Source organism: Schistocerca americana, chromosome 3 (genome assembly GCF_021461395.2).
Source record: "Schistocerca americana isolate TAMUIC-IGC-003095 chromosome 3, iqSchAmer2.1, whole genome shotgun sequence".
In the NCBI taxonomy this organism is placed as follows: Eukaryota; Metazoa; Arthropoda; class Insecta; order Orthoptera; family Acrididae; genus Schistocerca; species Schistocerca americana.
The window spans coordinates 433224726-433251669 of record NC_060121.1 but is presented as its reverse complement, the minus strand read 5'-3'; the positions used below and the strand labels follow the sequence as shown (position 1 = coordinate 433251669).

At 43.1% G+C, this 26944-nt stretch overlaps 1 protein-coding gene across 1 annotated transcript in view; it reads right to left on the bottom strand.

Moving 5' to 3' along the window:
• The window catches only part of LOC124606141 (phosphoglucomutase-like), a 92028-nt gene extending 74766 nt beyond the window's left edge, over positions 1-17262 (bottom strand). The window contains exons 1-3 of the mRNA XM_047138106.1: positions 17135-17262; positions 12591-13329; positions 2781-2906 (exon numbers count right to left, since the gene is read on the bottom strand). Coding sequence (XP_046994062.1) covers positions 2781-2906; positions 12591-13329; positions 17135-17262 — 993 coding nt within the window. The remainder of the gene's footprint in view (positions 1-2780; positions 2907-12590; positions 13330-17134) is intronic.
• Between the last annotated feature and the right edge of the window lie 9682 nt (positions 17263-26944).

The window sequence follows — 26944 nt, the reverse complement described above, 5'->3', positions numbered from 1 at the left end:
TGCCGCCGGATCACGTTGTGCAAATTCCACAATATTTCCTCGACATCTTCAGGTGGTTCAACCCTGCTGGTGGCTAGATACGACTCAAGGTATCCGCTTTTTTTTTTCCTTTATTGAATTTCGACTCCCCCCGAAGGGGGCGGGCTGGCAGCAGCTTAGTATGCCGCTCTTCAGCCTACAGACTTTGTTAAAGAGATGAAGAGAATAAATAATAAAAAAACAAGCGATAAAATCGGAGACTTAAAGAGTAACACGGCGAAAAAAAAATCGTGAAACTTAAAACATAGAACAGACGGATGATGATGCTAATAAAATACGTACGAAGCAGACAGCTAAAACAACAGACAGACAATTAAAAAACACGGCGACAGTCTGGTTTCTGTTCGCAAAAGACATGAAATTCAGAACACAAGAAAGACGAACAACACTGAACAGTCACTGGAACACTGCACTAAAAAGTTGGCAAATGTGACATACCACAGTCGAGAGCAGGTGGGGGGAAACTGGACAGATGATGGGAAAATAAAAAAGGGGGGAAGGAGAGGAAAAGCGCAGGGGGGGGGGGGGAGGCAGGAAAGGAGCTGATGGAGGATGAGGACCCATAAGAGGGGTGGGGGGTGCTGGGCAGATGCGACAGGGAGTGGGGAAGGCAGAGGAGGGGAATACAAAAGGACTTGGGGGGGGGGGAGAGAGAAGGGAGGTAGGGAGTGCTTTGGTGGGGAATAAACAGGTTGGAAGGGGGGGAAGAGGGAGCCCAGGGAAAGGACGGAGGAAAGGAGGGGGCTGGGGATCAGAGTTGATAGGAGGGATAGATGGAGGGAGAGAGGGCATCATCCGGGAAGGGGAGTTGATGGAAGCCACCTTGGGAAAGGAGATGAAGGGTGTAGAGGTGGAGGGTAGAGGGAACACAACAGTGAAGGCGTGGCAGGGGGCGGGGACAGGAGAGGAGAGGAGCAACCAGAGGTTGAGGGGGATCAAGGCGGCGGGAGGTGTAGAGTATGCGGATATGTTCGAGGAACAGGAGCAGATGGGGGAAAGAAATGAGGTCATAGAGGATCGGTATCCACACGTCGACGCCCCGTTTATAGAACACGCACGCGAAGATTGCGCAGCAACGAAAATCGCGCATGCGCAGTGATTTGCCATATTTAAACTCCCTCTGCCGAAAAACGCAGAGCAGCTCTCGCGGGGCGTCGACGTGCGGATACTGTCAGTCGTACGAAGCCATCAGCAAGGTTGAACCACCTGAAGATGTTGGACAGTTGTTCCGATGAAATATTGTGGAATTTGCACAACTTGATCCGGCGGCAAATCCGTGAAGACTACTTACAACACGTCCGCCGGGAAAGCTTGAAGAGTCACAACGTCGATATTGCTAAGCGACTGGCAGAGGGTACGGTAACCCGGTCCCAGTTACAGGTTGGATGTCTAACGGCTTCGAGGACCAAAGGCAATTTTATTTTCAAATATTATATTATCATCATGAAAACAACTTAAAAATTTGAAATGCTGTCATAATCTGCTCATTAAGAGATATACTATTCCGTTACAGGTTTAGCACAGTAAGGCAACTACGACGGCCGTTCAATAAGTAATGCAACATATTATTTCTTGGGCAACTTCGACTGGAAAATGCGGAATTTGTTGTAGAACATAGTGGAATATTCCAGGGCCTCACAATCCCGTACGTGATCTACGGTAAAAAGCGGACAAAATGAATAGAGCCCATTGTGACGGTAAACTTATGCGCGAAATCTCCGATTCGGCGATCTATACACTGGTCTTAATATCTCAGATGCGGGGATACCATGCTCTTGTGTAGTTTGCAAAACTGTTTCGATAATTTAGTTTGTTCCGCAGTTATGGACTAATGTTGTCAGTTTAAACTTAAATTTCATTCAAATCGGCATTTCTGGTGTTATCACGTAGTGTACGAATCGACCCAACAGCCAGATTACCATATTGTTTTTCAGACCGAGTTATCGCTTTTGGTCTGGTGTCACACGCAACCTTCTGTATCTTATGTGATTCTTGATTCCTGACATAACGCAGTGAAGCACGCAGTAGTGATGCAAATTTATCCTGACTCCATTCCCAGATTCCGTGTGCGTGGTGGCATGTGACCCGGTGTATAAGTGTATCTGCTTCATTACACTTTTCACAGTTCCGTGAATCCGCAGGATGAATAGAGTATGGCTTTGTGCGCACTGAAATTATTTCAATGACGACTTTATTCCATTCTGTCCTAAAGCCAGACGTAAGCTGTTTGTTATGAATGTTCTTCCACAGCTAAGACAAGTGACATGAGGTTATTTAGCGTCCATTCTGTTAGGACCTGAACGTTTCTTAGTATCGTGGTACCATTTCATTGCATTGCTCATTTTGTCTTCCTGGGTTACGTAGCTGTCCTGAGGAAGCCAAGCTTTGAATATTTTTGCCAATACTAACAGGTACTACTTAGCTCTGTCCTTGAACAGCTTGAAAAAGTATGCTTGCGTGACTGGTAGGGCCGAATTTTGATCTTCTGAGGTCTCTGTGTACTAGTAATGCTTTGCATTATATATTTATCCGATCCCATCTTCTTCAAAGAGTAATGTTAGTATGGATTACATTATCTCTAAATGTTTCCACGGTATACGAAATTGCTAATAGAAAGAATTTGGGTATTGGCGCTGGTACTGGCAAAATGGACGCTATGTAATACACTTTTGATAAGATGTACTCGTTCACTAGTTTTACTTTCGAATTATATCGAGACTTCACTGGGAATTTAGATGTACGCTGGCGACATTGAGCGCCAGTTGGTAGTCTGCATCCTTTGTAGATCTTACAACATGTTCCTCCAGCAGTAAACCTTTCGCAGAGTTCATTATCTTGGATGATACAGTTGACCATGGGTCCTGTCGCTGCACAATATATGTTCAGTAAATGTTATGCATGTGGTATCGGGTATTGTGCCGACGCAAACATTCTCAGATCATCTGCAAATCGGCATGCTATTTTCTATGGTGCTAAGATCAACCGTTGGACCGAGTTGTTAAGTTTACTTAGGAGAGGTTCGACCGCAACCGCGTTTAGGGCCATCAAAAGCAGGCTACTCTGAGGACTGATCGTTTTGTATCGAATGATCCAGTTAGTTGTCCACTGATCATGACTTTGGAATGGGTTCCTTGCAAAATGACTGACAAGTTGGGAGATTTGTTGCAGGTACCAAATTTCCTATAGCTTTTAGTAGAAAACTCTGGAGATCCGGTTGAAAGCTTTCGAAAAATTGGTAGATATTACAGAGCTCCTTGATGAATATTATGTCACGGTAGTCATTGAAGATGCCTGTTATATTACGTCCATGGTCAGCGTACCTTTGGTTATCTATCACGTTTTTCATTACGTTCCGTAATCTTGCGATTACTCCTCGAGCTATTACCTTGCAGTCGGCGTTAACCAAGGTTATCGGCCTAAGGGAGCCGATGTTTGTTGGCGGGTAATTCGTGGGTACCAATACGATGAGCCCCTCGTGGAAGCTTGTAGGGAGCTGTTGGACATTCCATGCGTCACTGAATACGTTAGTTAACTCTTCTTTCAATACATCCCAACAAGTGCGGTAAAATCCGGTTGGCATGCCGTCTATTCCTGGTGACTTTCATGCTTCACAATAGAGATTCATGTATTTCCTGTTCTGTAAATTTTTCTGGGGGAACTGTTGTCTGCTTCTGTCAGCACAATGTCGATATGATCCACGGAAACAGATTCGAGGTTCTCGTCTACGTCTACTGCCGCATGCAGCATAGCACTCCGCCTTTCATAAGAGCCTGCTGTTGTATTGTCTCGTTTCCTACCTTGAATTTCTCGATTAATTTGACTTTTGTCCTATATGCGGTTATGCTTCTTATACTTTGGAACAATTGACGGGGACACATGACATAAAATCTCCGTCAAACCGATCTGGTACGGATCCCACACTGATGAGCAATACTCAAGTATAGGTCGAACGAGTGTTTTGTAAGCCCCCTCCTTTGTTGATGGACTACATTTTCTAAGCACTCTCCCAATGAATCTCAACCTGGTACCCGCCTTACCAACAATTAATTTTATATGATCATTCCACTTCAAATCGTTCCGCACGCATACTCCCAGATATTTTACAGAAGTAACTGCTACCAGTGTTTGTTCCGCTATCATATAATCATACAATAAAGGATCCTTCTTTCTATGTATTCGCAATACATTACATTTGTCTATGTTAAGGGACAGTTGCCACTCCCTGCACCAAGTGCCTATCCGCTGCAGATCTTCCTGCATTTCGCTACAATTTTCTAATGCTGCAACTTCTCTGTATACTACAGCATCATCCGCGAAAAGCCGCATGGAACTTCCGACACTATCTACTAGGTCATTTATATATATTGTGAAAAGCAATGGTCCCATAACACTCCCCTGTGGCACGCCAGAGGTTACTTTAACGTCTGTAGACGTCTCTCCATTGATAACAACATGCTGTGTTCTGTTTGCTAAAAACTCTTCAATCCAGCCACACAGCTGGTCTGATATTCCGTAGGCTCTTACTTTGTTTATCAGGCGACAGTGCGGAACTGTATCGAACGCCTTCCGGAAGTCAAGAAAAATAGCATCTACCTGGGAGCCTGTATCTAATATTTTCTGGGTCTCATGAACAAATAAAGCGAGTTGGGTCTCACACGATCGCTGTTTCCGGAATCCATTTTGATTCCTACATAGTAGATTCTGGGTTTCCAAAAACGACATGATACTCGAGCAAAAAACATGCTCTAAAATTCTACAACAGATCGACGTTAGAGATATAGGTCTATAGTTTTGCGCATCTGCTCGACGACCCGTCTTGAAGACTGGGACTACCTGTGCTCTTTTCCAATCATTTAGAACCCTCCGTTCCTCTAGAGACTTGCGGTACACGGCTGTTAGAAGGGGGGCAAATTCTTTCGCGTACTCTGTGTAGCAATTTAATCTGTTGGGGTATTTCCTTGTGTTAGTGACGCAGACGTTCCATGTTTCCAGAGCCATAATTCTTAATTCCACGTGTCTCAGTCAGGTAGTATTTAATTTCCAGTATTCTTCTCCATTTGCCTCTATAAATTGATTCTGGTAATATAAGCACAATGACCGGAGAAATTTATAAGCCAGATTTCTGAAGAAGAAATAAGAAGATTTCTGACGTACTGACGTTACATGCTATCCGGTCATTCTGCTTTTTTTGCCTCCCACGTGTCAACCATATTTAAATTTCTAACCATGTAGTCAAATTCCACGCATCTGTTGCAGTTTGGCTTTTGGTCTTTTTTCTTAACAACAGAGTTAAAACCACCACAAAATATTGCTCTGCTTCATGTTGCTGATAAAACAGATGTAATTACCTGTTTGCAAAACTCGGCCGTCACCTCTTCACAACTGCTTCCAGACAGAATACGCACGTTTACAAAGATTGTAAACTGTGGTGACAAAAGTGATGGGATGAAGTGATCTCCATATATAAAGACAGCGGCAGTATCGCGTACACAAGCTATAGAAGACACTGCATTGGCGGAGCTGTCATTTGTATTCAGGTGATTCATGTGAAAAGGTTTCCGACGTGATTATGGCCGCACGACCGGAATTAACAGTCTTTGCACGCGGCATGATAGTTGGTGCTAGACGCCCTGGACGTTCCATTTCGGAAATCGTTAGAGACTTCAATATTCCGAGATCAACAGTGTGCTGGGAATACCAAATTCCATGTATTATCTCTCACCACAGACAACGCAGTGGCCGACGGCCTTCACTTGACGATCGAGAGCAGCGTCATTTGCGAAAAGTCGTCACTGCTAACAGACAAGCAACACTGCGTGAAATCAATGTGGGACGTACGACGAAAGTATCCGTTAGGACAGTTCGGCGGTATTTGGAGTAAATGGGTTACTGCAACAGACGACCGACGCGAGTGCCTTTGCTAACAGCACGACATCGCCTGCAGCCCCTCTCCTGGGCTTATGACCATATCAGTTGGTCAGTTGGACCCTATATGACTGGAAAATCGTGGTCTGGTCAGATGAGTCCCGATTTCATTTCGTAAGAGCTGATGGTAGGGTTCGAGTGTGATGCCGCCCCCCCCTCCCCGAAGCCAAAGACCCATCTTGTCAACAAGGGATTCTGCAAGCTGGTGGTGGCACCATAACGGTATGAACAGTATTTACATGGAGTGGACTGGATCCTCTGGTCCAACTGAACCGATCATTGACTGGAAATGATTATGATCGGCTACTTCATGGACTTAATGTTCCCAAATAACGTCGGGATTTTTACGGATGACAGTGTGCCATGTCACCGTCCCACAGTTGTTCGCGATTGGTTTGAAGAACATTCTGCACAATTCGAACGAACGATTTTGCCACCCAGATCGCCATACATGAGTCTCGTCGAATATTTATGGGACATAACTGACAGCTCAGTACAGGCACAAAATCCTGGACCGGTAACACTTTCGCATTTATGGTTGACTACTGAGTCTGCATGGCTCATTATTTCTGCAGGGAACTTCCAACGACTTGTTGAGTCCAACCCAAGTCGAGCTGCTGCACAAAGCCCTGCGAAAGGAGGTCCGAGACAGTATTAAGTGGTATCTCTTGACCTTTATCACCACAGTCTCTATTGTATTTGTGCTGATATTCCTCTATCACTTGACAGCCTCATGGTATCCAGCAATTGATTTCCGTCTTTTGTTAATATCCCCGTTCTTGCACTTTCAGAACTGTCGGGAATTACGTTGTGCCTTGCAATTTCATCTGGATTGTTGGTTTCTACTTCCTGCAATACTGCTATATCGACTTCAGCCGCGTGTGAGAACCGTTGGATACAGGTCACTTTGAACTCGGGTGAAACTCTGTTGATATTTAAATTAAAAATTTTACAGTTTTGATAGGTCATAAATGTGGCGTCGATAGTTACGATGCCACAACGTAGGTGCACACTCTCGTTAGTTGGCACTACGAGAGAAGACGAACTACGCCGACGACAGCGCCCTCTGGCCAATGCTGTGGAGCTCAGAGAGTGCCGTCTTGATTTCGGCCCATTTCATCAAGAGCAGACGGCCTGGAAATATCGCTTCTACTACCGAGTGGGCTAGCTTGCTATTGAGACTTTGTATTAGGTGCGTTCAGTTAAAGTTTGGACAGCAACGAGTAATTGTTAGTTTTGAGATTTTACAGAACAGTCATCCTAGCTTCACAGGATTAGACATGGACTATGGCTTCACATCTACGTGCTCATCCTAGCCAAAGTTATGTATGCATTTCATATTTGCTTGTGTTTTTGACTCTATTAAAAGTGTTAAAGTTATATGCAGTACCGAAGAGCTTCACCTCTCCTGCTCCTACTCGTTTCCTTCACTTTCGGCCTATATTACAGAAGCAGTTCACTGGAGCAGACCCATGCGCCGCCTATCCAGGCGGAATAGAAAAATAAATGTCTTTTGTTGCTGTATATTACTTTTTCTCGGTTCCAGTGTCTCATTTGTTGTTCCTGATTTTGTAATTGATGTAATTTTGGACTGAGATTAAGATTCGCCTCTCTTTCCCTATATTCCCGCTTTGTTCTACTTGACTCCATAATCCGCAGTTCCTGTACTTTCTTGCCTCTCTTACTGTTGTCCGTACGCAATTGATGTTCGGCATAGGAGATCGCTTCTGAGTCAGATATTGCTATATCTTCAATCTCGCTTTCCGCTGGTTACTAACGAAAGGCGTTGTGGACTCTTTGTCTGCATCTTCTCGCCCCCCATCGTTATTACTTGCAGAAATTTTCCTCCTAAGCTTTTAGGTCGAAACTTGACTCAGCTTTTCTCTACCAGAGGACTCAGTGGCTTCCATCTGTGACTATTCTATTGTTTCTGATGGCGAATCCGAAGATGCTTTCACTGATGTATCATCGATTTAATTTCAAGACCTGGCTCTGGAGCGCCGCCCATCGCATCTCCCAAAACGTTTTCTGTGTGACTGTTACAGTTGAAGTTATTCGTAATAGTAACCCTGAGGTGCTAAAAATTGAAAACCTGCAGATTTGTGTGATCTATGGTGTAAACGTTATTTAACGGATTCGTTTTAGCTCTCATGAAGATGACCTCACACTTTTTATTGCTTGGAACCAATTTTCTTTTTTCACACCATAGAGACATCTTGTCTAAACCATTTTGCAATTGGGTTTGGTCTTCTGATGACTTTACTAGACTGTAAACAAAAGCATCACCCTCACACAATCAGAGGACCGCTCAGACTGCATCCTAAATAGTTTATATAGATTAGGAACAACAAAGAGCACATAAAACTTCCTTGGGGAACTCACGATGTCACATGATGATTTTCCGTCAATTACTACGAAATGCCACCTTTCAGACAGGAAATCACGAAGCAGTCGCACAACTGAGAAAATGCTCCATAAGCGCGCAATTGTCACTTGAGAGGAACGGTATCAAAAGCCTTTCGTGAATCTATAAATGTGCATCAATTTCAGATCCCCTGTCGATATCACTAATTACTTAGTGTGAATGAAGAGCTAGTTGTGTTTCACAAGCACGATATTTTCTGCATCAGTGTGTCAATATTCTAGAACACAATTTGTATTTCAAAATCTTACTGCTAAACGTCGTCGGTGATATGGGTCCTTAATTCTGCGGATTACTGCGATTTCCTTTCTTGTGTGACCTGTGCAACTTTCCTGTCAGTGCAACTCGCGAAGCTCTCTGTGAGAAGAGAAGATTGGAAACCGAGAAAACAAAGTAAATTATGTCCTCCTCATTTTAGAGAAGTGGGTACAGACCAAACATCAGTTTCCTTAGTCCGTATTAGGGGAAGTGCTGCGCCATTCATTTTTTCTGCATATCACATAGAAAAGGTACGTAACATATTGAATATTAATTTTTAATTCAGCTCCTTTAAAATTGCGATATAAAATATTTCTGTCAAGGTAACAGGCATTATTTCTGGTGCTGAATAACATACTGAAGAGCTGATATTTGATTATATACTACGCATTTATTTTTGGAAGATTTCAGAAAATTCTATGATTCTCTGATATGAGTTTCACATACATATGCAGAAATTTTTATTTGCAGACCATGTTCTAGTGAAAAGAAAGTCAAAAAACACAAGTGAGTTTAAATTGTGTCAGATTAGCACTTCGACAGTGCAGTCATTTCCTTGGTCTTTTTGTCCACCTGGCTAAATGCAGCTTCTTCCCTAAGCAGTTCTCTCCCTCCACCTATGTGTTACTGGTATGTGACATCTTACCGTGAAGTAATGGGATGTAAATGCATATAAAAATGTTGTGCGTATGATTTGAAAGTTGAAAATGTAATGAATAAGGATCAGTACCAGTAAGCTAACAAGCATTGCTTTCGGAGGAGCTTCAGTAGCAAATACAGTAAAAGAGTATTTAAAGGGATTACGAAGGCATACTTTTCAGATCACATACTTCTCTTCTTAGTTATCTGAACAGTATAATGAAAAAAAATTACATTTACTATGGCAAATGCGTCGTATTAGTTGATCTAATACACATTTAAGACTAAAAATAGTTTTGAAATGCTGTCCTGACACTACATTATTAACGTAAGCATTGTAATATTTACTATTTAAAACAACCGTCGCGTGTACACGACAGAAACTACGAACAAAAAGCAGTCGTAGTCTACTTGTAAACAATAGTCTGCTAAAGTTTTGGGGCATCTAACAGGATGGCACCGGCTTGAAAACAACGTACACCGTAAGTCTGCAGCGCCATCTCCCCTTATTTTTACCTCCATGAGCAAACTCATAGCAAACAATACCTGTTACACATAAATACACTGATAAAAAAAATCGCAGCACTAAGAAGAAGATGTGCGACATAAGCGAAAGTTGCTAGACGTATTTCTACACCTGAAATATGCTGTCTAGTCAAATTTCGCGCCAGTCGCAGAAGAGTGGCGCTAGTAGCGTCTCTATGAGGAAGCAAATCAAGTTTGCATTAAAAACATGTTGTAATGGTCATGAGCGTTAATTACCTTTGAGGTTGAGCGTGGTGAGTGGATTACCTTTAAGGCGACAAAACCGCCATTATCAACACCTCAATGCGTTTGAACGAGTTCGTGTAACAGCGCTAAGAGAAGCTAGATGTTCCTTTTGCGATACTGCAGGAATACGTGGCAGGAATGTAGCCATTGTACATGTTTACTGACAGCGATGGTCACGAGACTGTACGGTTGCAAGAAGGTTGGGCTCCGGACGACCACGTGGCACTACCGAGAGGTCAGACTGTTGTGTTCGGTGTATGGTTCTGGCGCACCGTACTGCATCTGCAGCAGCAATGTGAGCAGCAGTTGGCATCACAGTGACTCAACGAACTGTTACAAATCGGTTAGTACAAGGACAGCTCCGAGCGAGACGTCCTGCAGCGTGCTTTCCATTGACCTCGAACCACCGCTGTTTGAGACTTCAGTGGTGTCGAGCGAGAGCTCATTGGAGCGCAGGGTGGAGGTCTATCGTGTTTTCTGGTGAAAGTTGATTCTGCCTCGGTGTCAGTGATGGCCGTGTGTTGGTCAGAAGGAGGCCAATGGACGGCCTGCGACCAACTTGTGTGCGTGCTAGACGCTCTGGACATATACTTGATGTTATGATCTGGGGTGCAGCTTCGTATGACAGCAGAACTCTCGTGGTCATCCCACACACCCTGACCGCAAATTTGTACGCCAGTCTAGTTATTCGATATGTTATGCTGCCGTTCATGAAGAGAATTGTATTTTTCAACAGGATAACGTTCGCTCACTTACATTTGCTGTAACTCAACATGCTCTACAGAGTGTCACCATGTTGCCTTGACCTGCTGGATCACAAGATCTGTTGCCAATAGAGCTCATTTGAGACATCATCAGACGTCACCTTCATCGTCGTCCACAACCAGCATTAACCGTCCCTGTATTGACCAACTTATTGAAACAGGTGTGGAACTCCATCCCACAAACTGACATCCTATAACTGTACAACACAATGCACGCACATTTGCACGCTTTCAGTCAACTTTCTGGTAATTACACCGGTTATTAATGTACCAGCATTTCAGATTTTCAATTGTTTATCTCGCGCTTACACTAACCTGTGACCTTGCAATGTAAATCATTTAAATATCTCACCTAGACCTATTTACAATTTGTACAGAAACCAGATGGCAGTTATAAGAGTCGAGGGGCATGAAAGGGAAGCAGTGGTTGGGAAAGGAGTGAGACAGGGTTGTAGCCTCTCCCCGATGTTATTCAATCTGTATATTGAGCAAGCAGTAAAGGAAACAAAAGAAAAATTCGGAGTAGATATTAAAATTCATGGAGAAGAAGTAAAAGCTTTGAGGTTCACCGATGACATTGCAATTCTGTCAGAGACAGCAAAGGACTTGGAAGAGCAGTTGAACGGAATGGACAGTGTCTTGAAAGGAGGATATAAGATGAACATCAACAAAAGCAAAACGAGGATAATGGAATGTAGTCCAATTAAGTCGGGTGATGCTGAGGGAATTAGATTAGGACATGAGACACTTAAAGTAGTAAAGGAGTTTTGCTATTTAGGGAGTAAAATAACCGATGATGGTCGAAGTAGAGAGGATATAAAAAGTAGACTGGCAATGGCAAGTAAAGCGTTTCTCAAGAAGAGAAATTTGTTAACATCGAGTATAGATTTAAGTGTCAGGAAGTCGTTTCTGAAAGTATTTGTATGGAGTGTAGCCATGTATGGAAGTGAAACATGGACGATAACTAGTGTGGACAAGAAGAGAATAGAAGCTTTCGAAATGTGGTGCTACAGAAGAATGCTGAAGATAAGGTGGGTAGATCACGTAACTAATGAGGAGGTATTGAATAGGATTGGGGAGAAGAGAAGTTTGTGGCACAACTTGACTAGAAGAAGGGATCGGTTGGTAGGACATGTTTTGAGGCATCAAGGGATCACAAATTTAGCATTGGAGGGCAGTGTGGAGGGAAAAAATCGTAGAGGGAGACCAAGAGATGAATACACTAAGCAGATTCAGAAGGATGTAGGTTGCAGTAGGTACTGGGAGATGAAGAAGCTTGCACAGGATAGAGTAGCACGGAGAGCTGCATCCAACCAGTCTCAGGACTGAAGACCACAACAACAACAACAACAACCTAGACAAATGTATACCCGAAAGTTCGTTCCACTACATTAATTATTTTTGGGTGTTGTGATATTTTTCCGTCACTGTAATCGAAAAGTATTTATGATCTTACAGTGTAAGTAAACAAATTATATAGCTACTGTATGTGTACTGCTAATAGCTTGATTATATCCAGGTGCAGCTTGAAAATGAGCCATGCTCAAACTCGATAGCAGTAAATAAAAAGATGATTAAAAAGCAGCTGTGGTGGACTATCATTACAAGAGTACGCATTTCATACAATCTGTCGTGGCAGCAGATCGACATACGGAAGAAAGATTCAGGATTTCTTAATTTGGTTTCGACTATTAACTGATCACTGAGTGGTTGTTCGCGTCAGGAAAGTCAGTTATACTAATTTACAAGAAATTACGGAAGGTACAACTTACCTCAGGTGGCGCGCCCATTTCATCGCAGAATATTCTGCGCGCGTACGGTCCACTAGATCCGTGCATGCAATCCACGAGCAGGCGGAAAGGCTCTCCTCCAAGACCTTCCGTTAGCAGCCGGCTCAGATGCGGAAAATCAAATACGTCCTTTACCAGCTGCACGTAGTCATCCACCGAGTCGATCACCTGCACTAGGAATTCTCGCCCCTCGACGTTGAACCAGTGGGTCGCAATGTCCGAGAGATCGACAGTCAGGTTGCTCAGGGTCTTGTAGCTCTTGATGTGCCGCGAGGTGATGTGAACAGTTTTCGTGAAGGGAAGCGGCGCCGGACCGCCGTTGGAGCCGTTGAACTTGATGCCGAAGTCGCCAAGCAGGCCGGCAGGATTGTGACTGGCTGTGAGTACGAAGCCGCCCAGCGCGCCGTATTTGCGGATCACCGCAGATATCGCCGGCGTCGTCATCAGCGCGTTGTGTGCCGCGATCACCTTGTACACTCCATTCGCCGCACACTGCCTGATCACCTTCTGGGCCACCTCTTCGCAGAGGTACCTACCGTCACCTCCCACGACTATTGTGCTCCCAACCACAGTGTCGCCGAGGACCTTCAGGATGCATTCTATATAGTTCTCGGCGTAGTTTTTCTGGCGATATATCAGCGTCGGTCTTCGGAGTCCACTGGTGCCCGGGTTCTGGTCAAGGTACGGCGTCGTATCCACCGACACGATATGCCGCACAGTCCTGTAAAACGATTTCACCTAAGTATAGGTCCGCCCCGGTAGCTGAGTGGTCAGCGTGGCAGACTGTCAATCCTAAGGGCCCGGGTTCGATTCCCGGCTGGGTCGGAAATTTTCTCCGCTCAGGGACTGGGTGTTGTGTTGTCCTAATCATCATCATTTCATACCCATCGACGCGCAGGTCGCCGAAGTGGCGTCAAATCGAAAGACCTGCACCAGGCGAACGGTCTACCCGACGGGAGGCCCTAGCCACACGACATTTCCATTTACCTAAGTATAGCGCAGACATGATGATACTAGAATGAGATTTTCACTCTGTAGCGGAGTGTGCGCTGATATGAAACTTCCTGGCAGATTAAAACTGTGTGTTAGTTCTGCAAGGATCGCAGGAGAGCTTCTGTAAAGTTTGGAAGATAGGAGACGAGATACTGGCAGAATTAAAGCTGTGAGGACGGGGCGTGCGTCGTGCTTGGGTAGCTCAGTTGGTAGATCACTTGCCCGCAAAAGGCAAAGGTCCCGAGTTCGAGTCTTGGTCCGGCACACAGTTTTAATCTTCCAGGAAGTTTCATGATGATACTGGGATTGGGCAAAATGTAGAAACACCGCTACAAATGCGTGCTCGAACATAAATGCGGATGCTAGCTAAGCCAGCAGGTTGCGCTGTTGTATTTGACCACGAACGGCACCTGTGGAAAGTTCTCTATACCTTGCAAGAGTTAGTCGTGGTCAGTACAATGTTCTGTGTAATTGTGAATGCATTATGTCGGAGCTAAGTGAATTCGAATGTGGGCCAATTGTTGGTATTCGTATGGTGAGTTCTTCTGTAACCAAGGCAGCCGAAGTGTTTGGTGTTTCAAGAGGCATCGGATCGAAACTTTATAGCGCATACAGGTAAAGCAGGAAAGCATAATCCCTAAGTCACAACGCGGATGAAAGAGTGTTGAGTGATCGTGACTGACGGCCATCGAAGAGTGTTGTAACAAAACGTAAGAGGACGACAGTTGCAAAAGTCACTGTTGAACTGAATGTCGCTTTCTAGAACCCTGTCAGCAACAAAACAACACGAAGAGAGCACTATAAACAGGGAACTGCAGGACTAGCTCTAATTTCAAAACTACTCATGAATTATGGAAATGCCCGTAACAGAAAAACGAGGTGCTGAACTTGGACTATGGAGGAATGAAAGAAAATCATTTCGTCGGATGAGTCTTGTTGCACACTGTTTCCAACTTCTGGTCGAGTTCATGTACCAAGAGTGAAACATGGTGGGGATTCGGTGATGATATGAGCAACCGTATCGTGATATTCAAAAATGTTCAAATATGTGTGAAATCTTATGGGACTTAACTGCTAAGGTCATCAGTCCCTAAGCTTACACACTACTTAACCTAAATTATCCTAAGGACAAACACACACACCCATGCCCGAGGGAGGACTCGAACCTCCGCCGGGACCAGCCGCACAGTACATGTCTGCAGCGCCTCAGACCGCTCGGCTAATCCCGCGCAGCTTCGTGGTATTCCACGGGCCCCATGGCTACTACACAGAGTCGCATTGCTGTCAAGGATTACGTTACCATTTTGATTGATGAGTTCCGTCTCGTGGCACAATGTTTGTCCCGCAATTGTGACGCTGGGTTCCTAGAGCGCAGGGCCCTGTTCATACAGCTCGCATTTTTCAGTATCAGCCTCCCCTGACCACCACAGTCACCAGATCTCATTGTTACTAAGATTTTGTGGTCTGCTTTTGGAGAGAAGAGTGCATGACCGCTATCCACCTCCATCATCGTTACCTGAATTTTACTGCTATTAGACTTTTCCACTGAATTCCAGTCGCATGTGGAGAAAACGAGTCTCTACATTTACCCACATCTTCATGCGATCTGCATGCTCATTTTTGGATTTAGTAATGTTAGTAGTACAAGGTGGCCGGATACACCTCGAATCGTGTAACTGAGGCGGAACGTGGGTACCAACCCCGTAATCACCTAATCGGATGTGGGAAACAGTCCATAAACCACGTGCAGGCTGACCGGCACACCAGTCCTCGATGTTAATCCGTGGGGCGGCTTAGTTCTGGGTCCGGCGTAGATGTAGACATACGTTAAATTTGTATCCCGCTCTGCAGTTAACCTATACAGATCGGCTGAATTTCGGGATACAACTCATATACCGTATGTCAACTGAGGTATCTCACAGTAACTTTACTTCTGTCCCTTTTTTTTTCTATTTTGCACTAGTACCCCATTCCTCAGTTGAGCTATATACACTCCTGGAAATGGAAAAAAGAACACATTGACACCGGTGTGTCAGACCCACCATACTTGCTCCGGACACTGCGAGAGGGCTGTACAAGCAATGATCACACGCACGGCACAGCGGACACACCAGGAACCGCGGTGTTGGCCGTCGAATGGCGCTAGCTGCGCAGCATTTGTGCACCGCCGCCGTCAGTGTCAGCCAGTTTGCTGTGGCATACGGAGCTCCATCGCAGTCTTTAACACTGGTAGCATGCCGCGACAGCGTGGACGTGAACCGTATGTGCAGATGACGGACTTTGAGCGAGGGCGTATAGTGGGCATGCGGGAGGCCGGGTGGACGTACCGCCGAATTGCTCAACACGTGGGGCGTGAGGTCTCCACAGTACATCGATGTTGTCGCCAGTGGTCGGCGGAAGGTGCACGTGCCCGTCGACCTGGGACCGGACCGCAGCGACGCACGGATGCACGCCAAGACCGTAGGATCCTACGCAGTGTCGTAGGGGACCGCACCGCCACTTCCCAGCAAATTAGGGACACTGTTGCTCCTGGGGTATCGGCGAGGACCATTCGCAACCGTCTCCATGAAGCTGGGCTACGGTCCCGCACACCGTTAGGCAGTCTTCCGCTCACGCCCCAACATCGTGCAGCCCGCCTCCAGTGGTGTCGCGACAGGCGTGAATGGAGGGACGAATGGAGACATGTCGTCTTCAGCGATGAGAGTCGCTTCTGCCTTGGTGCCAATGATGGTCGTATGCGTGTTTGGCGCCGTGCAGGTGAGCGCCACAATCAGGACTGCATACGACCGAGGCACACAGGGCCAACACCCGGCATCATGGTGTGGGGAGCAATCTCCTACACTGGCCGTACACCACTGGTGATCGTCGAGGGGACACTGAATAGTGCACGGTACATCCAAACCGTCATCGAACCCATCGTTCTACCATTCCTAGACCGGCAAGGGAACTTGCTGTTCCAACAGGACAATGCACGTCCGCATGTATCCCGTGCCACCCAACGTGCTCTAGAAGGTGTAAGTCAACTACCCTGGCCAGCAAGATCTCCGGATCTGTCCCCCATTGAGCATGTTTGGGACTGGATGAAGCGTCGTCTCACGCGGTCTGCACGTCCAGCACGAACGCTGGTCCAACTGAGGTGCCAGGTGGAAATGGCATGGCAAGCCGTTCCACAGGACTACATCCAGCATCTCTACGATCGTCTCCATGGGAGAATAGCAGCCTGCATTGCTGCGAAAGGTGGATATACACTGTACTAGTGCCGACATTGTGCATGCTCTGTTGCCTGTGTCTATGTGCCTGTGGTTCTGTCAGTGTGATCATGTGATATATCTGACCCCAGGAATGTGTCAATAAAGTTTCCCCTTCCTGGGACAATGAATTCACGGTGTTCTTATTTCAATTTGCAGGAGTGTAGATCAATTGAAGAATAGGATACTAGGACTCAAAGAAGTGATGAACAGGGTGTTTATATTTATTTCTTTATTTATTTTCGTTCAGCCATCTATGGGCTACGTTTACACAACTTCCCTCACTTCCTAAAGTTCTCTTCCTTCCTCTTTGGCCAGTACTCCTTCATCCGTTGGCTCACTCGTACACGTTCTTCTGCCGAGAATACTCTGTTCTTCCTCATTTCCTCCTCGAAGAAATCCTTCACCTCCATAACATTTTTCCTAAAGATCTGCCTGTTCACGATTTCCTCTGCTGTGATCACGGATTTCTCTAGATCCCAGTGCACTTTTTTCACCCATGGAACTTGTGTCTTCCTGTTCTCCTGGTAGAGAAGAATCTTGTTGGCGACCCTCTCTGCTTCGATTCTTTTAATATTCCATAGAAAGACAGCCTTCTTTTCTTGATCGTGGTGGTGATGTTTTCAAATCGTTGATAAAGTTCTTGATCTGATCTTAGGCGGAACGTAAATTCATTAGCTATTTTTCTGGACCCAAGAATCTTTCATAGGAATTTCCTTTATTTCTTTTCCAAGTCTGAGAGTGCCGTCCTGGCTATTGTCTCCGATGCATTTAAACATTCAGGTTTGACGACTGTGCTGTAGTATTGGAATTTGACCTGGTATGAGAGTTATTTAGATCTGTATGTGTTCTGACACAATCTGAATGCTATTGCCATTTTTCTTGCCCGTTCTTCAATTACCGTCTTTTCATTGTTGTTTGGAATCAAAATCTCTCCTACGTACTTGGCCTTCTGAACTCTTTTGATGTCGCCACACTTGGTCCTCATTGTCCAGACTGGATCAGTGGTATTTATGTTCATATATTGTGTCTTCTCAAAAGATATTTGCAATACTGCTTTCACTGCTGTTTTTTTGAGGACTTCAATCTGTTTAGTTGCAATTTGAAGATGCTCTGCAAAATACGCCATATCATTTGCAAACGCGAGGCATTCAAATGTAAGCCCAGACTGTTTGCGGCCTAACCTGATTGCATTTGGAAAGTTAAACTAACTCATTTCTTTTCGCCATTCCCTGATAAATTTTTCTAAAACACAGTTGAACAAGATAGGAGAGAGACTGTCTCCTTGTCTCAAACTTGTTTTGATTTCAAAGGGCTCTGACAGTTCTGCTAAAAATTTAATTTGTGATCGGGTGTTTGTTAGTGTTTGCTGAATAAGCCTCGTTGATTACAGTTAAACTTTGAAAACGCTATGGAAATAACGCCACTGGTCAGAATGACGTCAAATTGCAACAGAATATTATCGGAATGTGAAAATTGATCAACTGATGGGGCTTTATGTGTCACAATACGTTAATGAAAACACCTCTCATGCGCACGACCTACTGAAGTTGGTATAAACACGGCGGTTACACGGCTTTTCCTCTTTTCGCGTCTGCGACGTTCGGCATGACTGTCTCAATGCAGGACCGCGCTCTGCTGGTAAAGCTGTATTAGAAGAATTATGAGTGTGCACACTTCGCTCTGCAGAATTTCCGGACACTGAAGGGCTTGAAAAAAAGGGATGGTCCGATGACTGCTGCGGGTCTGGAGAAAATGATTCAACAAATCCGAAAAGACGGGTTCTTTTGGTGTGCAACCTGGTAGAGGGAGAAAACGAAATAATACAACGTCAGTGGAAGCAGTGGCCACAACAATGCAGGAGGAGACGATTGGTGGTGTGCAAACGTGTAGTGCGTGGAGAATTGCCCGAACATTAGACATACCCGTGAGCACGGTGAGTAAAATCCTATGAAACATCCTTCTTTGCCATCCATTCAAAATTACCAATGTGCACGAGTTGCTTCCTGTTGACCTGCCAGCAAGAGAGACCTTTGATTTAGAAGTTCTTGCTCGCATGGTAATGGACAGTTATTGGCCGTGGAAGATTTTGTGGACACAGGAAGCCCATTTCCATCTGACAGGATACGTCAATACACAGAATTGTCGAATGTGGGCAACGGAAAATCCACACGCAAATCAACCCGTACCACTTCGTCCTGAAAAGGTCATTGTGTGGTGCGGGTTTACGGCATCATTTATCATAGGGCCATATTTTTTGGAAGAGACAGGTGCTTCCAGTCCTGTTACCTGTACCGTCACTGGCAAGCGCTACGAGTGTCTTTTGCGCAACCACGTCATTCCAGCTCACCAACAGCGTGAATGTGTGGATGGGATCATTTTTATGCAAGATGGCGCACCTCCGCACCTTGCAAATCCAGTTAAGCAGCTGCTGAAGCGCCATTTCGGAAATGCTAGAATTATCAGCAGCCATTTCCCTACAGCCTGGCCGTCCTGATCAGAAGATCTTAATCCGTGTGACTTCTGGCTATGGGGCTATCTGAAAGATGTTGTGTTCAGTGTTCTGACTGCAAACTTAGCTGCATTGAAGGCACGCATTGCGCAACACATTCTGAACATGACCCCGAAGACACTTCTATCAGTTGTTGAACATGCTGTTTCTCGATTTCTACTTATTGCAGAAAACGGTGGACAGCATATTGAATATGTTTTGTCACACGGAAATTAATAATCCCATTTGATTTTGATTGAGGCTTTTTATGCTGTTTTTGGCCTCAGGACAATTAAAAACCAATGTGATTGATGCTTTTTATGCGGTTTTTGGCCTCAGCACAATTAAAAACCGATGTGATTGATGCCTTTTATGCGGTTTTTGGCATCAGGACAATTAAATACCGATGTGATTTTTTTATGCGGTTTGTGGCCTCGGGACAGTTAAAAACCGATTTTCCCCATCTGATGTGATGTGACCTTGCCTTGGTGGATGGACTTACGTAACTAACAGTATCACACCTGTTCGCCCATGCACACTGAATAGTACAGTTTGTTTAACATCAACCGTGCACCTTGGGTATCGATGCATGTTTCATTTGTCATTTGTAGTCGACCACTACTAAATTACGATGCTTAAAGAGCCATCTATTGCTACTTTTTGTAACTATTTATTTTTCTTCTGCAATACGTTTTCCCCCTTCTTCGATAATATTCCGTTGCAATTTGAGGTCATTCTGACCAGTGGTGTTATTTCTACAGCGGTTTAAAAGTTTAACTTTAATTATAATCACCCTGTACTTAACATTATCTTCGAAATATATATGTCTATCATCTGCCTTCTCTGTCCTGCGTTCCTTTGTACATTCGTCTTTGTTGTTAGATCTGTGCAATACATCTTCTGTGGTAACTTCTGACGTCACTAATCAAAGCCGGCTGTTTGTATCCCATTCTTCAGTAATCCCGCCGTGGAAGGCTTTGTGTGATTCCATACGCGACCGAATTTCTTTTTCTTGCTCACATGGTCCCTAACGGGCATACATGGTGCAGGCAACAGAACTGTACCACAGTCACGGATGGGCGAATTTCAGACAGCTGTGTGACAAAGTAGGCACCAATTAAGAAATCATTCATGTTACGCTTGCAACAAAATGTGTTCAGTTACAATGAAATAAAATAAAAAACATTAACAATCTGAAAGATCAAACAGCCGAATGCAAAAGAAATAGCAGATCATGGCTGAATCGATAACAAGAGAACTTGTGTGAAGTTTTGAATATGGAAGAGAGATACTGGATGCAGTAAAGTTGTGAGGGTGGATCGTGAGTCGCACCTAAATAGCTTACTCGACAGAAAATCCGCCACGAAAAAAATATATTCCCTGCCAGGCGCTAAGTCTTAATCTCCCAGTAAGTTTCAACTCAACACATACTTCACAGCAGAGTGAAAATTCATTCTGGAGACGATTCGATCACTGTGATTGCTGAACGAAGTCTGACATCTCCATTACCTAAGTGGATGACTGCAGTGTGGAATTTAAGAATATTCTTGGCACTTTGCAAGGAGAAAGGATGTCGAAGTGCAAAAAGTTAATGGGAAAGAGGATATTGATCATAAATATTCTAGGTTACAAAAAATGAACGGAATACGTGTAATTTTCTTGAACGCGAGGACATAGATATCCATACAACATATTAACCCTTTAGAAAGACAAGGTTCCAACTGACAAAATCGAAGAAAATGACTTGTTAGTGTGACAAGGTTCTATTTTACTTCTGTTACAAGTAGAACGTACTGATGCTGCAGACTGTGGAGAAATAGCCAAGTTAAAAGAACTCCAAAGTTACAATTGATACCACTTTGTTCGATTCGTTGGACTAACACGGTTCTGTTTGACAGATGGACCGTAATACTTTTATTACTGAATTATTTTTCTTGTAAGTAATAATAAATAAACTTGAATATTTCTATAATTATAAGTTTTCATTAATCAGATCTTATCGTCCTAACAAACATTAGGATTTAAACGGAGGGAGATACCTACCATGTAAATAGTTAATTTTTGGAGAAAAATAAACAAGAAAAAGGAAATTTACTTTATAAATTGACTAAAGAAACAAGTATAGAGATAAGTGACACGTGAAAATGTGTGAGAGCTTGAATTCCGTGACCAGACACAAATTTCTTGTAGTTTTCTGAGGTTGTTTGAAGCAGCAGTTTTACAAAGAATGAGGTAGGGGGAAAAGTAACACAGTTGTGTTGCACTTCCATTACGTTGTTTTTTAAAATGTTCTTTACAGTTCATTGTGACATGCGTTAACTATCACGAATCTATAATGGGCCAAGTGCAAGTAGCCCTGAGGGCATCGTAAAAATTTAATTACTAATATAGACAGTTCATCTGTCCCGGGAATCGAGAATCTCGACGATTTTAGCCTATTATCGATATCGAAACTGGCAACATATCGGTCCCGGTAATTCCAAGCCCTATCACAATCTCTGCAGTAGTCCCTGAGACTAACCGGGACAGCGAGCAGGGGACCTCAGTTTATACATGTAGATATAAAAGACTTTTAAAAATGTTTTTATTTGCTTAGTGAAACATGACTACAGCTTACATTTTATGTTTGCATGCAGGAATATTTTTCTGTTATTCTCTTGACGGATGATGAATGCAGTGTATGTTCTCATGTTAAAAATATATTATTATGTAACACAGTTATAATTTAACAATTTTCGGATGTCTTTACCTTACTTGTACTGATTAACCTTGCTTCTTGCCAAATTTCAGGATTCTAGATCTACGGAACGTACCATATATGTTTTGATAAGAGACTTTGCGAGTATCAAAATATGTGTCATAAATATCCTTGTCTTTTAGTTACATTTTTTTCGAAGCTTAAAGTTTTTACACCGCCAAGGAACCATAGACATCAATATGTAACATAAACTCCAATTTGATACGTCTTCCCGTTCCTGATCAAAAGTGGCCTTAACCGGTGGACAGACAGAAAGTCGGATAACAATCGATGAAGGAAATACTTTTATCGTGTGGTATAGTTACAAATTAACCATACTCGGATTTCTTCCTTTACTTTCACTGTGAAACCTTGCTTCTTGCCAAATTTCATGATTCTAGGTCAATGGGAAGTATTCTACAGATTTTGATGAGTGAGTTTGAGAGTATCAAAATTTGTGACATTCATGGTCGTATCTTTTTATTGCATTGACTTCCTGGCATAAATATTTCACAACGTCAAGGATCGTAGACCTTAGTATTTGACACAAATTTCAACTTGATAAATCTGCCTGTTCCTGAAAAAAATGGTTCTTAGCAGTCGGACAGACAGGCAAACGAAAAGCAAAGCGATTTTATAACGGTTCTATTTTTCCCGGTAGGGGCACAGAAGCCTAAAAATCAATACACTCAGTGGAGAGACAAGTGAATAATGAGCTAGTGAAGCTTTGACATCAATTTACGCGAAACGAATCAAGTGTCAGTTGACTCCTTATCTTTCCAAAGGGTCGATGTATAAACAGGATAACTGGGAAGCTGCGTAATCTCAGACTAAATTCTCCTGCCTAACATCGTAAAGTGTGTTACATTCCGCTATTTTGATAGTCTCGTTTTATTTCTCTACTCTGTTGCTATTAACACGATCAGATTGATAAAAAAAAAAAACAATATTATATGAGGTTTCTTGCTTGCAGCTGGATGACGTCAACATCTTGCCACGATACTTCGGCTGGCAGCCATTCAGCCTTAAGGCAGTCTGTGGTTATCAGACGAAATATCGTGGCAAGATGTCGAAGTCATTCGGCTGCAAGCCCGAAATGGAATACTCACTGAGCCGCGAAAATTTCAAGAAACACAACTTAAACGACACTCATATATTTATTCACCAGAGCCAAAAAGCATAATTTTTCTGATAGATGCGATAAATATTCCTAGAAGTGACATTCGCCACGACTGGTTAGCAAAAAACTTGTCACTCCTGTGTCGTCCTGGGAATCTGGCCAATGGCATCGTGTCAGCGAGGACTGGCGTGCCTATTAGATTTTCACGTACCATGGCACATTCTACAGTGAATACCGCTTCTCTAAGTTTACTCAACGGTGTTTCTTCCAAAAATTCTCTTTTATATTCGTAGACCGTAGCCACCACTGTACACTTTCATACGTTGTACGGACCTGTTGCAATAACAGCAGCGCAACTCTGAATTCCTTCGATGTTTGCTGCTATGACTACTTGATAAGGACTGTATTTGCTGGAACAGAACACTAGAATAGGTCGCAGTAGCTTCTCGTACGGGGTGCATCTGCACTGCATATTTGCAGAATCCTCCAACAAATCTGTCTTCCATCAGCGTTTCCTACTATTAATTTCACATGTTCCTTCCACTTTACACCGCTTTTTAAGATTTCACCTAAAGTTAACAATAATTCGTCTTACAATCTATATTAGTAAACGGCTAACCTGTTTCATGGCACACAGTCCCCGTTGCAGATTGACGATTTTCAGGGCAAACAAAATTTTGATTTTCAATATTTTATAAAATTTTTCACCTAATTAAAAAAATTAAATTGCTGTCCTATTCTACTCTTCAAGAAGTGTAATATTATGTTAAAGACTTAACATAGTAACGCAAGTATTACGGTTAGAAACTGTTTGTATGTCTTGCCGCAGTTGTAGCTGACGGCGCCCAAATACCTGGGCTTTATTCATCCAGTATTTGAAAATGAAAGCACTTAGTGACTCCCACCAAACTTTACACATAATTTAAAGCCATTACGAAACGTTTCCTCGCTGACACCCCCTATAAAATAAAGAAAGAATGAAAGTTTAAAACATTTTAATTTATTACTTCTTTGTTACTAACTCTTTTCGCAACACGTTTTCCCGACAACATCCGCACATGTATAACTGAATATTCCAGCGAAATTATATCATTGTACGACACTTCGATCGGAAGACATTACATCATAAACACTGAGATGCAGGAAAAACTAGATTCTGCTTCAAACAGATGGCAAACTACCCACACTATAATCATCCAGTATTTAAGAATGAGAACACTTAGCGACTGCCAACAAACTTTATACATAGTTTCAGTCCTTTTCTAAACCTTATATCCCTTACATGGTTAACGTCAAATGTCCAAAATGTGTGTGAAATCTTATGGGACTTAACTGCTAAGATCATCAGTCCCTAAACTTACACACTACTTAACCTAAATTATCCTAAGGGCAAACACACACACCCATGCCCGAGGGAGGACTCGAACATCCGCCGGGACCAGCCGCACAGTCCATGACTGCAGCATCTGAGACCGCTCGGCTAATCCCGCGCGGCAACGTGAAATGTTTTAACACATTATCTCATTTGTGAAGTGATCAGAAGTTAGAAGTTGTTTTACATATGGGAGTTCGACTCTCGGTGGCTTCCTGGTCAGATACTAACAGCTTGTTTCTCCTTTTTTTATGGATATCGCCTTGCTTTCATTCGCGTTTAAAGACTGCTGCCAGTAAGCACACCAAGTTGAAATTCTGAATAAAACGCTTTCATTGTCTAGTGGAAATCCTCTCCTGAAGATTAGAGGTTCGGCAGCGAACAGTCTTAAAATACTGCTGGTCGTATCTGATAAATATTATGGGAAACATTTCTGGTCCCTCTATTGGCTCCATATGACGCATCTGATGTTACTTCTGTTTCTGTTGCACTCGTTCCACATCAAAGCGAGAATCACAGTTACGACCACTAAACAAGTAAACAACAGAAACTAAACTTCACCGCCTAGTATAGAGGGAATAATAATACTTTCGGTCTAGAGCCACAAAACTACAGAAGATGTCTTACAGTTCCCTATAACGATATCCATACCACTGAGAAATTGATTTCCATCGTCCCTGAGACATCAATGCGAGTGAGAAATTTAAACAGTGGATCTCTTTGGATTGTTATAGTACCGACAAAATCCTTCACAACACAACAAGTAACTTCAGTCACCTGAGAAAAGACACGAAGACATTAATAAACCATGCAACATACCGTGTACGTTTATCACTGCACTTAAATTTAGCAAGTGACTGTTATGCATTTCAGAGGGAACAGTTTTTTAATACACTGAAAAACAAGTATAACAAAGAAAATTTCTAGCGAGCGGTATACAGTGTTACTAGCTGTTGTTAAAGGAACAGTCAAAGAAAGAACACCCATAAGTATCTGTTTACAGTACCTGAAATGCGCACATTTGCATGACATTTTGTCAGAGTCCCTGGTATGCAAGAAATTGTCACTAGCAAATTTTGTTGTTGCTGTCAGCCGAAACTTGGAAGAATTCGTAGGATCTCTGATCAGAGATTACAAAAAGAAACAATTTATTTATTATGGAATTGCTATAATCTTACTGTCTCATTTCAGGCTATGGTCAAGCAGTTGGAAAAATGCTTTCAAGCAGTTGCAAAGAAAATTCCTAAACAGTTTTGTTTCAATTACATTTTCAGTGACAAAACTTGCGGTATTTTATTTCTTCACCGAATTTTTACTTAGAATTGTGCAAACGAAGTTGCAAAATTACTTCTCAGAATTTGAGTGTTTTCTGAATACACAATCATCACATACAGAGACAAAATTAGCATTTATAAGCTGCTCTCTGTATACCATTGGAGAACAGTGCATAGCAGTTTAAGAAAGTAGTACAAGTAACTGCACTGATTTCCACAAACCAAAGATAATCTAGAAAATTAATGATAACTATCGATCCGTGCACGACAAAACACAGAAACCGCGTCCGAGAAATTTTTCGAGGGGTCATATCTCTGGTGCTATTGCTGACAGATATAGCAAATCAACAGTTACAGATGCCCTTGTACAAGCTACCATTTGTATACCTATCCTACACTATAGGATCAAAATTTACACACTTCCTCCAACCCGCGCAAATTGAGCAAATCGATTGGATCTTTTGCATTACGTGTGGTCTAGGGTAGACATGGAGTGACTATGCTCGTGGGTAGTTCCTAAGATAACCCCAAAAACCAGAAGTCCTAGTGTGAGAATGGCCACTTCTACAATTTTTATTTATGGCAGATTGTCTAAATTTTTAACATACGTTCATAAGATGGTATTCTCTGGGAACTTCGAAACTTTCCCCGATATCATTATCCGTTACTGAGATCCAGATGTTCAAAGTTACTATACTTACGCAGGAAACTACAAAAACCTGTTTTTAGCCGTGTTTGCGCTGTGGGCCGCATTTATCTAAATAAACAGTCATTGCAAAGAGCTCAAATTTTAACTGTATATTCGTCAGACATTCCCGTAGAAACTTCATTTTTCCGTTTTCGAAAATCTGTATCATTTATCAAGATACACATGAAAAACCATGATTTTTGAGCACCAAAAATACCATTTGTGAGGATGGCCACTTCTATAGTTTATATTCATGGCAAATCGCTGAAATGTTTACCACATGTTCTTAAAATGATGTTCTCGGAGGACCTCGAAACTTTTTCCGATACCATTATCCGTTACCGAGATCCAGAGGCTCAAAGATGGATGCACGTAAAATAAGCACCTAAATGGTGATCTGAGGCGTAAATGTA